At 50.1% G+C, this 12,942-nt stretch overlaps 1 protein-coding gene across 9 annotated transcripts in view; it reads right to left on the reverse strand.

Annotated features, from left to right (window-relative positions):
* PACS2 (phosphofurin acidic cluster sorting protein 2) overlaps nt 1-12,942 on the reverse strand; it is a 174,671-nt gene that overhangs the window by 109,209 nt on the left and 52,520 nt on the right. For all 9 annotated transcript variants that reach the window (XM_075131449.1, XM_048861946.2, XM_075131446.1 and 6 more), the window contains exons 2-3: nt 10,113-10,200; nt 318-407 (exon numbers count right to left, since the gene is read on the reverse strand). In XM_075131449.1, the coding sequence (XP_074987550.1) occupies nt 318-407; nt 10,113-10,200 (178 nt within the window). The remainder of the gene's footprint in view (nt 1-317; nt 408-10,112; nt 10,201-12,942) is intronic.

Genomic DNA, 12,942 nt, shown 5'->3' on the forward strand with positions numbered 1-12,942 from the left:
CAGCTGTAGGAATTTAACATTGGCAAGACCAGCTATTTTTCTCCAGTCTTGCTCTTGGAAGTGGCTAGACCATTTCTGCTGAAATGTCCCAAAATATTCAGCCTGAGGCAGAAACTCCATCACATGGAAAATTTCAACCTAAATGGCTTTTTAGCTTATAAGGAAAAAGCGTTGACTACAGGTGCCATTGCCAGAACTGCCTATAATTATTTCAGAGGAACATTTACATGAAGACTTGTTAAAACAAATACATCAGAACTTGGTTTAATGCAAAAATCAGATGAGCACATTCACTTTGGACTTTGTTACTATGTTACCTGTAGTGAAAAAGTTAGTGCAAGTTCGGTTTCCACATGTCCGCTTGGTGGCAGCACAATTTCATGAGACCGTAGTATTCGCTTTGAGCCCTACACAGAAAGAAAACCTGGTCAAGTAAAGGTCTGAGCATTAGTCCCGGCTTGTTCCTTTCACCCTTTGGGAACTGGCTAGTGCAACCTGGCTCATTGCCAAAGTTTGGACGCAATCAATAGGGGGCACTCTCACAGACAGCAGGGTTTGTAGTGAAAAGATAGTAGAACCTCCATGTTCCGAACACTTCAGGAATGCAAGTTGCTGATAACTCGAACGTTCGTAACTCTGAACGAAACATTATGGTTGTTCTTTGGAAAGTTATAACTGAACATTGACTTAATACAGCTTTGAAACTTTACTATGCAGAAAAAAACCGCTGCTTTCCCTTTTTTATAGTAGTTTACATTTAACACAGTACTATACTGGATTTGCTTCGCCCCCAGTCTCTGCTACTTCCTGATTGCCTACTTCCGGTTCGAAATGAGGTGTGTGGTTGACTGGTCAGTTTGTAACTCTGGTGTTTGTAACCCTGAGGTTCTACTGTATGGTGCTGCTGGATGGAAGCAGAAGCTAGTCCAGCTTGAAGCTAGTCCTGCTCTGCTCCCTGACATCATCTACACCCTGTCCTCCAGCCACCCTTCCCCTTGTGTTGCCTCCCCTTTTGCCAAACCCATTTCTACACCAGGCAACACCAAGGCAAGCAGCAGCTTCTCCCAGCAAAGCAGGGACACAGTGGGGCTCTAGGATGCTGAGCAGCTGGTAGTCTGCAAGTGAAGTGGGCTCCCTGTTCAGGGAGGGAGGCCTGTTCAAACAACCATTACGGATGCCAATAAAGGGGAGATGAGGCTTCATCTGAAAGAAATAGAAGTAGCTGCAGGAATGGCTCATGTGCCGCATGGTGGGAGCGCCCAGACTGGTACCATTTATTGAGGATATGGGAACACCTCCTTAGGGATCTATGGGCCAAGTGATTATAACAGTAGTGTATGGAAAACTTAAAACTAAGCTATCACTTGAAATTTCTGGGGGGTTTCCTTGGTCCTGCTGCCAGGCTGGGGGGCTCCATAGGGAAGTCCACAATCTAGGATCAGCAGCAGTGAGTCTACAGACAGTTCACAGTAAAGTGGAGGTGAGTTGTGTCTGTTTTCAGGAGCACCCCACCTTGTTGCTCTGGCTTTGGGTTCTTACGTGTTCCTGTTCTGAATTCTAAGAAAAATATTGTGCTATACTGCAGCCTTCCAGCAAGAACCCCTTTGTATCTAACTCGTCTGTGTTTATGCTGTAAGCATACCAGTAACAGAGTGACTGTGCACTCCCCCAACAAAGGCCTACCCAGATGAAAGCAAAGTACTTGGCCATTGGAGGATTTGGACAGATTTGCAGTTAGTAATACAGTAGTGGCATACAGCAATATTTCTGCAGCACCAGCCCCAAATGTTCAAACATGTGATTCTTTTTAAAATTATATTTTTTTATTTTTAAGCCAATAAATAGAGGCTTCTTTTTATCTGCCTGCTGGGTTTTGAGTCCTTAGGTCAGGTTTACCAGCTCCTCTGCAACCATTAAAGATATAAATTAACTTTTAAAATGAAAGCTGAGATTCTCACCTAATCAAATGACTTTGGCGGCTGGGGCTTTAAGAGAAACACAGACTTGCAATACAACTGGGAGAGCTGATGTGACTGATTCAGAGCACCACTAATGTATGAATAGTGCATGCTAACCATGTGACTATATTCGTGCAACTCTATAGGGAACTGTCAGCAAAAATAAGCAGGAAGGAAAAAGAGCTCAAGATAAGCTACGCTACAGCAAACACCTCAGGGCTGCTAAGGAGCAGTGGCAGAGCTATTATCTCCAAAGACTCCGGCTTGATTCCTGGGGAGCCTACGGAAGGGCCAAAGGCCAGGAACACAGAAGAACTATGCAGGGTTTAAAAGGGACCCTCAAGAGAGGGGATCATTTTTCAGGGGAAACCAGACAAAGACAGCTATTCAGTCAGGGCTGTCTGAAGAAGGTAGATTTGCCTGCTGTACCACCTGGGGACTGCAAGCCTTGAGGCAGGGGACATGCGTGTAGACAGTTTTCAAATCGTCCCTGAATAGTTTATTTCTACCGTTAAACACTACTTGGATTTTTAAGAAGTCTGTCTGGTCTCTGTATACAACTGGTCAGACTCCTGAAGGAAGAACTGCAGGTGTCTGAACTCAGTCAGACCTGTAGGTTATTGGTGGATGCCCATGGGGCTGTATCCCAGGGCTTGCTCTAAGAATGGGAAAATTGAAAAATTCCACCCCAAGAGAAGTAAAGGCAAGAGGCCTGACACCTGAGGGTGTGCACTCAGCTGAGAAAAGGGAGAGGGGCACCCAGCCCTGCAACCATGACAGTTAGCAACACTGATGTTCTGTCAGTGCCAGAGCTCCTTCTAGTTGTGACAGAGCGGCTTTATTTGTTACGCCACACAGTGGCTATATAATAAAGGAGCAACACAGCTGCCTCCTGAATACACCACTGTATTCAAAGCAGACAAAAGGGACCTGAATGTCTGATAAAGTCTCAGGAAATGCTGTTGAACAACAGTCGAAAAGGGTCTCCCCAGGATGGGGACAGGCTGACAAAGATGGGCTAGTTAAGATGGAATTTTGTCATGCCCTTTTGAAGGAATCCAAGATGTGTTTGTAACACCATATCTTTGCAATTCTCTTTATAAAAAAAAGGATTAAGTCACTAGATTGAAAGCTCATGCACTTGGAGATCTGATATCACTGACATCTGAAAACGGCCTTCATATCAGGAAAGACAGTTACTTTTCTGTTACTGGTGTTCTTTGAGATGTGTTGCTCGTGTCTATTCCACAATAGGTGTGTGTGCTCGCCACGTGCACCGGTGCTGGAAATTTTTCCCGTAGCAGTACCCTTAGGGGGGGTGCCCCCTGCGGCCCCTGGAGTGGCGCCTGCCTGGCGTGGTATAAGGGGAGCTGCACACTTCCCCTACCCTCAGTTCCTTCTTGCCAGACAACTCTGACAGAGGGGAAGGAGAGTGGGATGTGGAATAGGCATGAGCAACACATCTCGAAGAACACCAGTTACGGAAAAGGTAACTGTCTTTTCTTCTTCGAGTGATTGCTCATGTGTATTCCACAATAGGGGATTCCAAGCTATATCTGTTGGAGGTGGGTAGGAGTTCACAAGTTCCCAGGACGGACGACAGCCCTGCCAAACCCGGCGTCATCCCTGGTTTGAGGAACAATCGCATAGTGCGAGGTGAACGTGTGAACCGAAGACTACGTGACGGCCTTACAAATGTCCTGGATGGGGACGTGGGTCATGAAGGCAGCCAACAAGGCCTGCGCCCGAGTCAAGTGTGCCCTCACAATGGGCGGCGGGGGAACCCCCACCAGCTCATAACAGGAACAGATGCAAGAAGTGATCCGATTGGAAAGCTACTGGGTGGAAATCGGCTGGCCCCTCGCATGTTCAACCGAGGCGACGAACAGTTGCGAGGACTTTCTGAACAGCTTGGTCCACTCGAGCTAGAAAGCCAGAGCCTGCCGCACATCGAGAGTGTGGAGACAGCGCTCCCCTCACTGGACGCATTAGGCTTGGGGCAGAGGACCGGGAGAAAAATGTCCTGACCCATGTGGTAAGCAGAGACCACCCTCGGGAGGAACATGGGGTGTGGGCAGAGCTGGACCTTGTCTTTATGAAAGACCATGTATGGCAGCTTGGAGGTCAGGGCCCTGAGCTCTGAGACTCGCCTGTCTGACATGATTGCAACCAGGAAGGCCACCTTCCACGAGAGGTGAGACCAGGAGCATGTGGCCAGTGGTTCAAACGGTGGCCCCATGAGGCGAATCAACACGACGTTTAGGTCTGACTGCGGGACCAGGGGTCTAGAATATGGAAAAAGATGGCCCAAACCCTTAAGGAACTGGCCAATCATAGCATGAGAAAATACCCTGTGCCCTTGCACCAGCAGATGGAAGGCCGATATGGCTGCCAGGTGCACATTGACTGACGAGGGCGCCAGGCCCTGGGCCCTCAGAGGTGGAGGAGGTAATCAAGGACAAGCTGGATCGGGGTGGTCACCAGGGAGACACCCTGATCCGCCACCCACCTAGATAACCGGGATCACTTTGCCAAATAAGCACAGCGAGTGGAGGGCCATCTACTTTCGAGGAGAACGCACTGAACCTGCTCTGAACACATCCTTTCCTCTCTACCTAACGACTGAGAAGCCACACCATGAGGTGAAGAGCCGCCAGGTTGGGGTGGAGGAGGCGGCCCTGGTCCTGAGAGCAGGTCTAAGCGGAGTGGCAACGGCCACGGCGGAGCTACCGCCAGGCCTGTGAAGGTCCTGTACCAATGCTGCCTGGGCCATGCCAGGGCAATCAGGAGGACCCGGGCCTTGTCCGTCTTCATCTTCTCCAGGACCCTCCTGATTAGAGGGAACGGGGGAAAGGCGTAGAGAAGCCGGCCTGACCAGGACAGGAGAAAGGCATTGGAGATAGCGTCCCTTCCCAGGCCCCAACCTGGAGCAGAACCGGGGGCACTGCCGGTTCTGCCAAGTCGCGAACTGGTCCACCTGGGGAGTTCCCCGCCTTCGGAAAAGCCAGTGGGCCACTTCCGGGGAGAGGGACCACTCGTGTTGCAAGGAAAAGTCCCTGCTCAAGTGATCTGCCCTCTTGTTCTGGGCACCCGGTAGATGGAAAACCTTCAGGTGGATGTCGTGGGCTACAGAGAAGTCCCACAGCCTGAGGGCTTCACGGCAGAGGATCAGGCCCCGCCTTGCCTGTTGAAATAGAACGTTGAGGCCATGTTGTCAGTGAGGACCTTGACTACCTTGCCCTCCAGGTGCGAGCAGAAGGCCATACACGCCAGCCACACCGCCCTGAGCTCCTTGACGTTTATATGTAAGGTCAGGTCTTAAGCCGACCACAGGCCTTGGGTCTGAAAGGTCCCCGCATGGGCCCCCCAACCCAGGTACGACGCAACAGACACCAGCTCCAACGACGGGGCCCTGTCCCTGAACGGTACCCCTTGGAGCACGTTGTTTGGGGCGGACCACCACTGTCGGGAGGTGATCACAGAGTCCGGCACGGTGAGAACTTTGTCCATCCTGTCCGTGGCCTGGGAGAACTTCGAGGCCAACCAGAGCTGGAGGGGCCTCATCCTGAGTCTGGCGTAAAGGTCCACGTACGTGCATGCCAACATGTGACCCAAGAGTTGTAGGCAAACCCTGGCTGTTGTCACCAGGAACCTTGTGACCGAGTCGATGAGAACTTTCAGGGTCTCAAATCTGTCTGGCGGGAGAGAGGCCCTGACCGACACTGCGTCCAGGAGCGCCCCGATAAACTCTATGCATTGGACCGCGACTAACATGGACTTTGTATTGTTTACCCACAAGCCCAAGGTGGCGCATGTAGAGAGGAGGAGAGCCACGTGATCCCTCACCTGCGACGGGGGGGAGGAAAGGGGGGGCTGCCCTTGACAAGCCAATCGTCCAGATACGAAAATATCTGGACCTCCCGCCATCTGAGGTAGGCCGCTACCACCGACAAGCATTTTGTAAACACCCTGGGGGCAGTGGACAGACCAAACGGGAGGACTGTGAATTGGTAATGATTCTGTCCCACAACGAAATGGAGGCAGCACCTGTGCCCCTCGAATATGTGGATGTGGAAGTACGCGTCCTGTAGATCGAGGGCAGCGTATCAGTCCCCGGGATCCAGGGAGGAGATGATGGAGGCCAGGGAGACCATGTGGAACTTGAGCTTCACCATGTACTGGTTCAGACCTTGGAGATCCAGAATGGGCCTGAGCCCCCCTTTGGCCTTCGGGATAAGGAAATAACAGGAGCAATACCCCTTGCTCATGAACTCCTCGGGCACCATCTATATCACTCCTAGACCTAAGAGCTGGCCCACCTCCTGCTCGAGCAGAGCTTCGTGCGAGGGATCCCCCACAGGGGGTAGGGGCGGGGGGGTGGTTGGGCGGGGAGGAAGTAAACTGGAGGGTGTAACCCCGGAGATGGTGTTGAGGACCCATCGGTCCAAGGTTAGCTGCGACCATTCCGTGAGGAAAGCACACCACCAGTTGGAAAAGGGAAGCTTTATTGGAGGTGGATCCCTGATGAGGACTGGTGGGATGCCCCCGAGCATCCAGTCAGAAATGTCTTTTCCCTGCCTGCTTGCCCTTGGAGGACCCAGGCTGGGGGGCAGGCCGAGACTGCCTCTGAGGGCATCTCTTATAGTCCCGCTGCTTCTTATGGGCGGCCTCGTACTTTGGGAGGGCAGCCTGGGTGGGAATCTGCTGCGGCTTGAACTTAGGTTTTGCTGGAGCCGGGACATAGAGGCCCAGAGTCTGGAGGGTCATGTGGGAGTTTTTCATGCCATGCAGCCTTGTATCTGTTTCCTCCGCAAACAGAGCTTTCCCGTCAAACGGGAGATCCTGCATGGAAGACTGAGCTTCACCGGACAGCCCAGAGAGCAGGAGCCATGACGCCCGTCTCATGGACACCGCGAAGGCCATTGATCGTGCGGCCGTGTCGGCACCATCCCAGGCTGCCTGTAGGGACGCCCTAGCAGCCGCTGCCCCTTCCTCCACTCCACTTGAACTCCTTCCTATCGCGCTCCTGGAGGGAGTCCTCAAACTTGGGCAGGGAGCCCCACAGACTGAACTCGTAACGGCCCAGGAGAGCCTGATGGTTTGCCACTCGTAACTGGAAGCTTGAAGATGAATCAACTTTCCTTCCGAAAGACTCCAGTCTCCAAGAGTCTTTGTTCTTTGGGTTCGGGGCTGGATGACCCTGCCGTTTCCTGCGGTTGACCGACTCGACCACCAGGGAGTTGGGCGCCGGGTGGGTATACAAGTACTCATGCCCCTTAGCGAGTACAAAGAACTTGCGTTCCGCATTTTTAGAGATGGGGGCCAATGAGGCTGGTGTTTGCCACAGGCATTTGAAATCTTAGCCACCCCTTCATGGAGAGGCAAGGCCTCCCTACCCGGTGCCAATGGGGACAACACATTAAACAGAGAGTCTGAGGGCTCCTCCATCTCCTCTGCCTGGAGGTGGAGGCTTGCAGCCACCCTCTAAGAGTTCTTGGTGGGCCCTGAAGTCCTCCTACGGGATAGAGGGGGGCGGGGCCGCAATTGCCTCCTCCAGGCGGGGCAAAGAGGCCGGTGCGATGCTCTGCGTGTCGGCCGGCACGGGAGGTTCCGCCACCTGGTCAGACTCTGGGCACGGTGCCAAAGACACACGTCCCACCGCCTCCTTTCTCGGGAGTCTGGAGAGGGAGGCCAACGGTGCCTCCGAAGCTCCGGCCACAGACTGAGCTGCCACTGGGGCTGCACTGGAGGCCATGGTGCCCACTGGTACCATTGGTCTGGCCAAAATGTTCAGTGCCACTGCACCTGCTGTGGCACCAGCAGGGTCAGCTGTTCGGGTTGTCTGGCCTGGCCCATCGAAGGACGGCTACGAATAGAGACTGGTCTGGCATAAGATCTGCTGCTGTCTCTGGACCGGGAGGAGCGGAGGGGCCAGGATCTACGATGGCCACAGGATCGCAATCTCGACATGGAGGACCAGTACCGGCGGTAACAGCTGCTCTGCGAACAGCCTCAATGAGCGGACATGCGACAGTGAAACGCCGGCGATCGATGCCCGGGGCTGCGATATCTTGGAGACTTGGAACGGGAGTCCGAGAGGAAATGGTGTCAACGACCGTGCTGTGATCGACTGCGGTACCCTCTCCAAGACTAGGACTGAAGGCGACGTCCGCCACGATCCCGCCGATATTCGTTCCTTGAGGACGAGCGGTGCTGCGAGTCCCAGCCGGCCGGAACCCAGCCAGACAGTCTGGTCGGCGTTGAGGGCAATCCACCTGGACACTGCCCCAAGCAATTGCTGGTTGGTGATTGGCGTTGGGAACGTTCCCTCGACTGAGACCAGTACCGGGCCGTAGGCGACTGTGGAGATCCCAGCGGCGGCTTACCTCTGGAGCACGGGGCCAACATCGGAGGCGCTCCGGGCACTGGCATGGACATAACATCCCGGGCCACCTGGAGGGCTTCAGGAGTGGACAGCATCCGGACAGGCCTGTTCCAAAGGGGCCGGGCTACTCTGCGCAACGTGAGTCGGAGGAGAGGAGGGGTGGGAGAGTTTCAGTTTGGAGCTGGCAGGGGAAATGGAGGAAGGCCAGAACAGGGTCTGGCTCCCTATCCCCCAAGATGGACCTCACTGAGGGGTCCTGTTTTCTGTACATACAAACTCTGTTTTGGACTGTGTTCCTGTCATCTAATAAACCTTCTGTTTTACTGGCTGGCTGAGTGTCACGGGTGAATCGCAGGAAGTGGGGGGTGAAGGGCCCTATCTCCCCCAAACTTCAAGACACCTTCCCATAAGGGGCACTGAAATCGGTTTCCTGATATCCTGACATAGAGGTTCTGGGAACTGAACTCCCTCATTCTGGAATTGCATGAGGAACTAACAAAGCTATTTGGATGCCTGTTCGTTAGAGAAGAGAGGGGATGAAGGAAATCTGATGGAAATATTTTCTGATTTAAAGCAGGAAGTGACAGAACCGGTACTCCAAATAGCAACAGAGCTGCTAGGGCCTGCTGGAAACGAGGACTTGACAGCCTCAACATGCACAGATGAGGTTGTAGCAGAGTTTCTCGCTGTTCTCAGAGTGGCAGTGACAGCTGGTTGAATCCATAGCTCTGTATTTGAATATTCTGGGTCTTCTTGTAAGATGAACCCTTTAAGTTTAAATGTTCAGGCTAACGTTTTTGGTTTTTTTTGACAACTACTAAGTTCTCTGCAGGGGTTTTGACTGCAGCAGCAGATTTAATCAACTTCAGCTCAAGATTAGTGAGGTTTTATGCCTGGGAATCGTGTTGGCTTTCAAACAATGCTTAAGCACTGTTCAGTGACAGGAATCCCTGTATGTTGAGCTGAGCTTACAAGTAAACCAGGAATGGACCCCATTCCTTCCCAGCTTAGCTCCTGCCTACATGCACACTGACGTATGTACACAATGTACGTATAAAACCAATGCATTAATTTAGACACTTACAGGTCCATATAACACACTTGCAACGCAAGTTCATACACTTTAAAATATACATTATTTTTAAGTCAAGTGATATCCATTCTCCTGCATTTTGCACCCCTTTGAAGTCACTTTTCTACCAGGATTACGGTAGCAGTGCAGTTGGGCAGTGATTCTGTAGTTATTATGAAGCAAAAAAACACAAGGAAAATCCTCTGAAAGTGCAAGAGGGAGCATGTTAACTCCCGTCCTTCTGTAGCTCCATTTGACTGGCCCTAAGCTCTCTATGAGGGAAAAAACCTCTGTTCTGCCCTGAGACAAAATGTAACATGTAAAACAGGTCAAGAGGTTGAGTTTTGATGAAGTTGGGAGAATGAGGGTTTGTAACAGAAACTCAGTTTCATAATAAAAAGTTACTTTTGGCCTTAATGATGGGAAGTCTAACTCACTCTGTGAAGATATATTTAAATACTATGACAGTGGAAGTACACAAGAAAGGAAAAAATGTTAAGATCTTACTCATGAACCTAACACTGCACAGGTACCGAAACAGCGTATTGTATTCGTGGAATAGTAGGTGATAGTCTCCTTGTACACATGCATTACAAAATGCAACCTTAATTTTCATATTTCTTGACATTTCAGCGCTTAACACTGCAACTGTTGTGTTGCTCTTACCATTTAAGGCTAAGTATTAAATGCAAGTTACCTGCATTTTGACTGCAATGACCACAGAAATGAGCTCCTTATCCATTTCCTTTAAGACGACCAGTTTCTTTAAAGTCAAGGTGCACAACCTGCAAGCAAGAACACAGGAGAAACAGCTATGAGTTACGCCTGGAAAAGGACAGGACATGAAGTCAGAGCACCCCGGAGGTACAGCATGCCCTTGGGATGAATTTCTTCCTTTTCCTTTTATGTACTGGAGAACAGAGTACAGACTACTGACCCACAAGCTAGGTTAAAAAACTAGCTCTTAAAGCCAGACAACCAATAGAATTCAGAGTTGCACATTTTCAAGTTTGTTGGTTGTTTCACTTTGCAACTCCAGGCCCATGAAGACCTACTTCTACCTGTTTGTCAACTGTTGTTTTCATGAGTTCTTTTAAAAGTTAATAAGCAGTTCTGGCCACCCAAATGGAAAAACATGAGAGGGATTTAAGCTCTTCCCTCTGTCCCCTGCTGCTGGCATGCCAAGCAGATGAAAGTAGTGTCACGCTCCACTCATTGCTACTTTGCTTTGTTCAAAGCTGTTAAGAAAATAAGAATGGCCATATTGGGTCAGACCAGTGGCCCATCTAACAGACTATCCTGTCTCTGACAGTGGCCAGTACCAGATGTTTTCAGAGGGAATTAACAGAACAGGGCAACTTATGGAGTGATCCATCCCTGCTATCCAGTCCCAGCTTCTAGCAATTAGAGGTTTAGGGACACCCAGAGCATGGGGTTGCATCCCTGACCATCTTGGCTAATAGCCAAGAATGGACTGATCCTCCATGAACTTCTCAACACTTGCAGAGTTTTTCTGCTGTAAGTTTAACCGGTGATAGGGAATCAGTGAAAATAAAGCACTGGTTTGTGTACTCACTTAATTCCTCAGGCGTCAGAGTGTTTACATTAGCAGCACGTCCATCCCCGATGAGAGCTGCACTCTAGGGAAGCTATCCCACAGTGCAGCTCTCTCCAGTTTGACCATGGGAGGGAAGTGGGGGATGATGGCGGGGCATCCTGGGTCCTTGCACAACCTCCTCTCCCCGAACATGGATAAGCTCCAGTAGCTCAGCATGGCTCCAGGCAGGGGATCCTTTGCTCCGTGGAGCAGGCATTGTCACCTGGCCAGATAAGTGAGCACTTGCCAAGAAAACAGGAAGGGGAGTTTTAAAGTTCCCGGGGCTTTACAGGGGGAGGGGTGGATGTCTGTTTATCTGGCATCAGAGCAGCAGAGCAGCTGGCTAGAGTGGTCACCTTGGCACTGTGGGATATCCTGCAGAGGCTAAAAGCTACGTAAACAGGAAGAATGTGTCTTCACCTGCACATCATTGCAAATGCATCACCGGTAAGAGCTGTAAACCTCTCCTGGAGGTGGTTTTCTTTTTGCAGTGAAACTTCTGAGTTTCACTGCAAGAAGTCATTAACAAGTGTATCCCATGCTTTTTGTGAAAAAAAAGGAACTTTTTCTTATTTTAAATGGCAAGTGTAGATATGCCCTAATTCTTTTTTGAACAGTTATACTTTTGGCCTTCACAACATTGCCCGGTAACGAGTTCCTCAGGTTGACTGTATGCTGTCTGAAGTACTTCCTTTTTTCAAACCTGCTGCCTATTAATCAGGTGACCCCCATTCTTGTGTTATTTGATGTCGTCAGTGATCCGATACTACTGTGCATTGAAATAATTCCTTGTATAAAGTACGGATGGAATTATTTCAATACACAAGTGTTAATATCAAGAAACAAGCATTAGTGTCTGGATTTTAATATTGGACTGGCCAGAAAGAAGCCCTTCCACTCTGCACACTCAGGGAAGATCCTGCTTTACTGAGCCACTTCTCAGACACCTCTTCCCAGCACAGCTCCTAGGTATGACTTCTCCTAGGAGCCTTACAACTCTACCATTTGGCTTGGTGTTTGGTGGGCATGGTTCCGTCAGATCCTCTCTCTATTCATTAGCCAATTTATTTGAGCATAAGCTTTCATGAGCTACAGCTCACTTCATCGGATGCATACTGTGGAAAGTGTAGAAGATCTTTTTATACACACAAAGCATGAAAAAAATACCTCCTCCCACCCCACTCTCCTGCTGGTAATGGCTTATCTAAAGTGATCACTCTCCTTACAATGTGTATGATAATCAAGGTGGGCCATTTCCAGCACAAATCCAGGGTTTAACAAGAACGTCGGGGGGGGGGGGGGGGGTGGAAACAAGGGGAAATAGGTTACCTTGCATAATGACTTAGCCACTCCTAGTCTCTATTCAAGCCTAAGTTAATTGTATCCAATTTGCAAATGAATTCCAATTCAACAGTTTCTCGCTGGAGTCTGGATTTGAAGTTGATTATCATACACGTTGTAAAGAGAGGGGTCACTTTATATAAGTTATTACCAGCAGGAGAGTGGGTTTGTGTGTGTGTGGGGGGGGGGGGGGGGCTGAGAAAACCTGGATTTGTGCTGGAAATGGCCCAACTTGATTATCATACACATTGTAAGGAGAGTGATCATTTTAAATAAGCCATTACCAGCAGGACTGTGGGGTGGGAGGAGGTATTTTTTCATGCTTTGTGTGTATAAAAAGATCTTCTACACTTTCCATAGTATGCATCCGATGAAGTGAGCTGTAGCTCACGAAAGCTTATGCTCAAATAAATTGGTTAGTCTCTAAGGCGCCACAAGTACTCCTTTTCTTTTTGCGAATACAGACTAACACGGCTGTTACTCTGAAATCTCTCTATTCACTATGAGAACAACAGGAACTCCAGTCTCTTTGGAGCTATCTTCCTAACTCTCCACACTTGGGCTGCCTGTGCCTGATATTTTTTTTTTT

The sequence above is a fragment of the Caretta caretta genome, chromosome 8, assembly GCF_965140235.1.
Source record: "Caretta caretta isolate rCarCar2 chromosome 8, rCarCar1.hap1, whole genome shotgun sequence".
Lineage (NCBI taxonomy): Eukaryota > Metazoa > Chordata > Testudines > Cheloniidae > Caretta > Caretta caretta.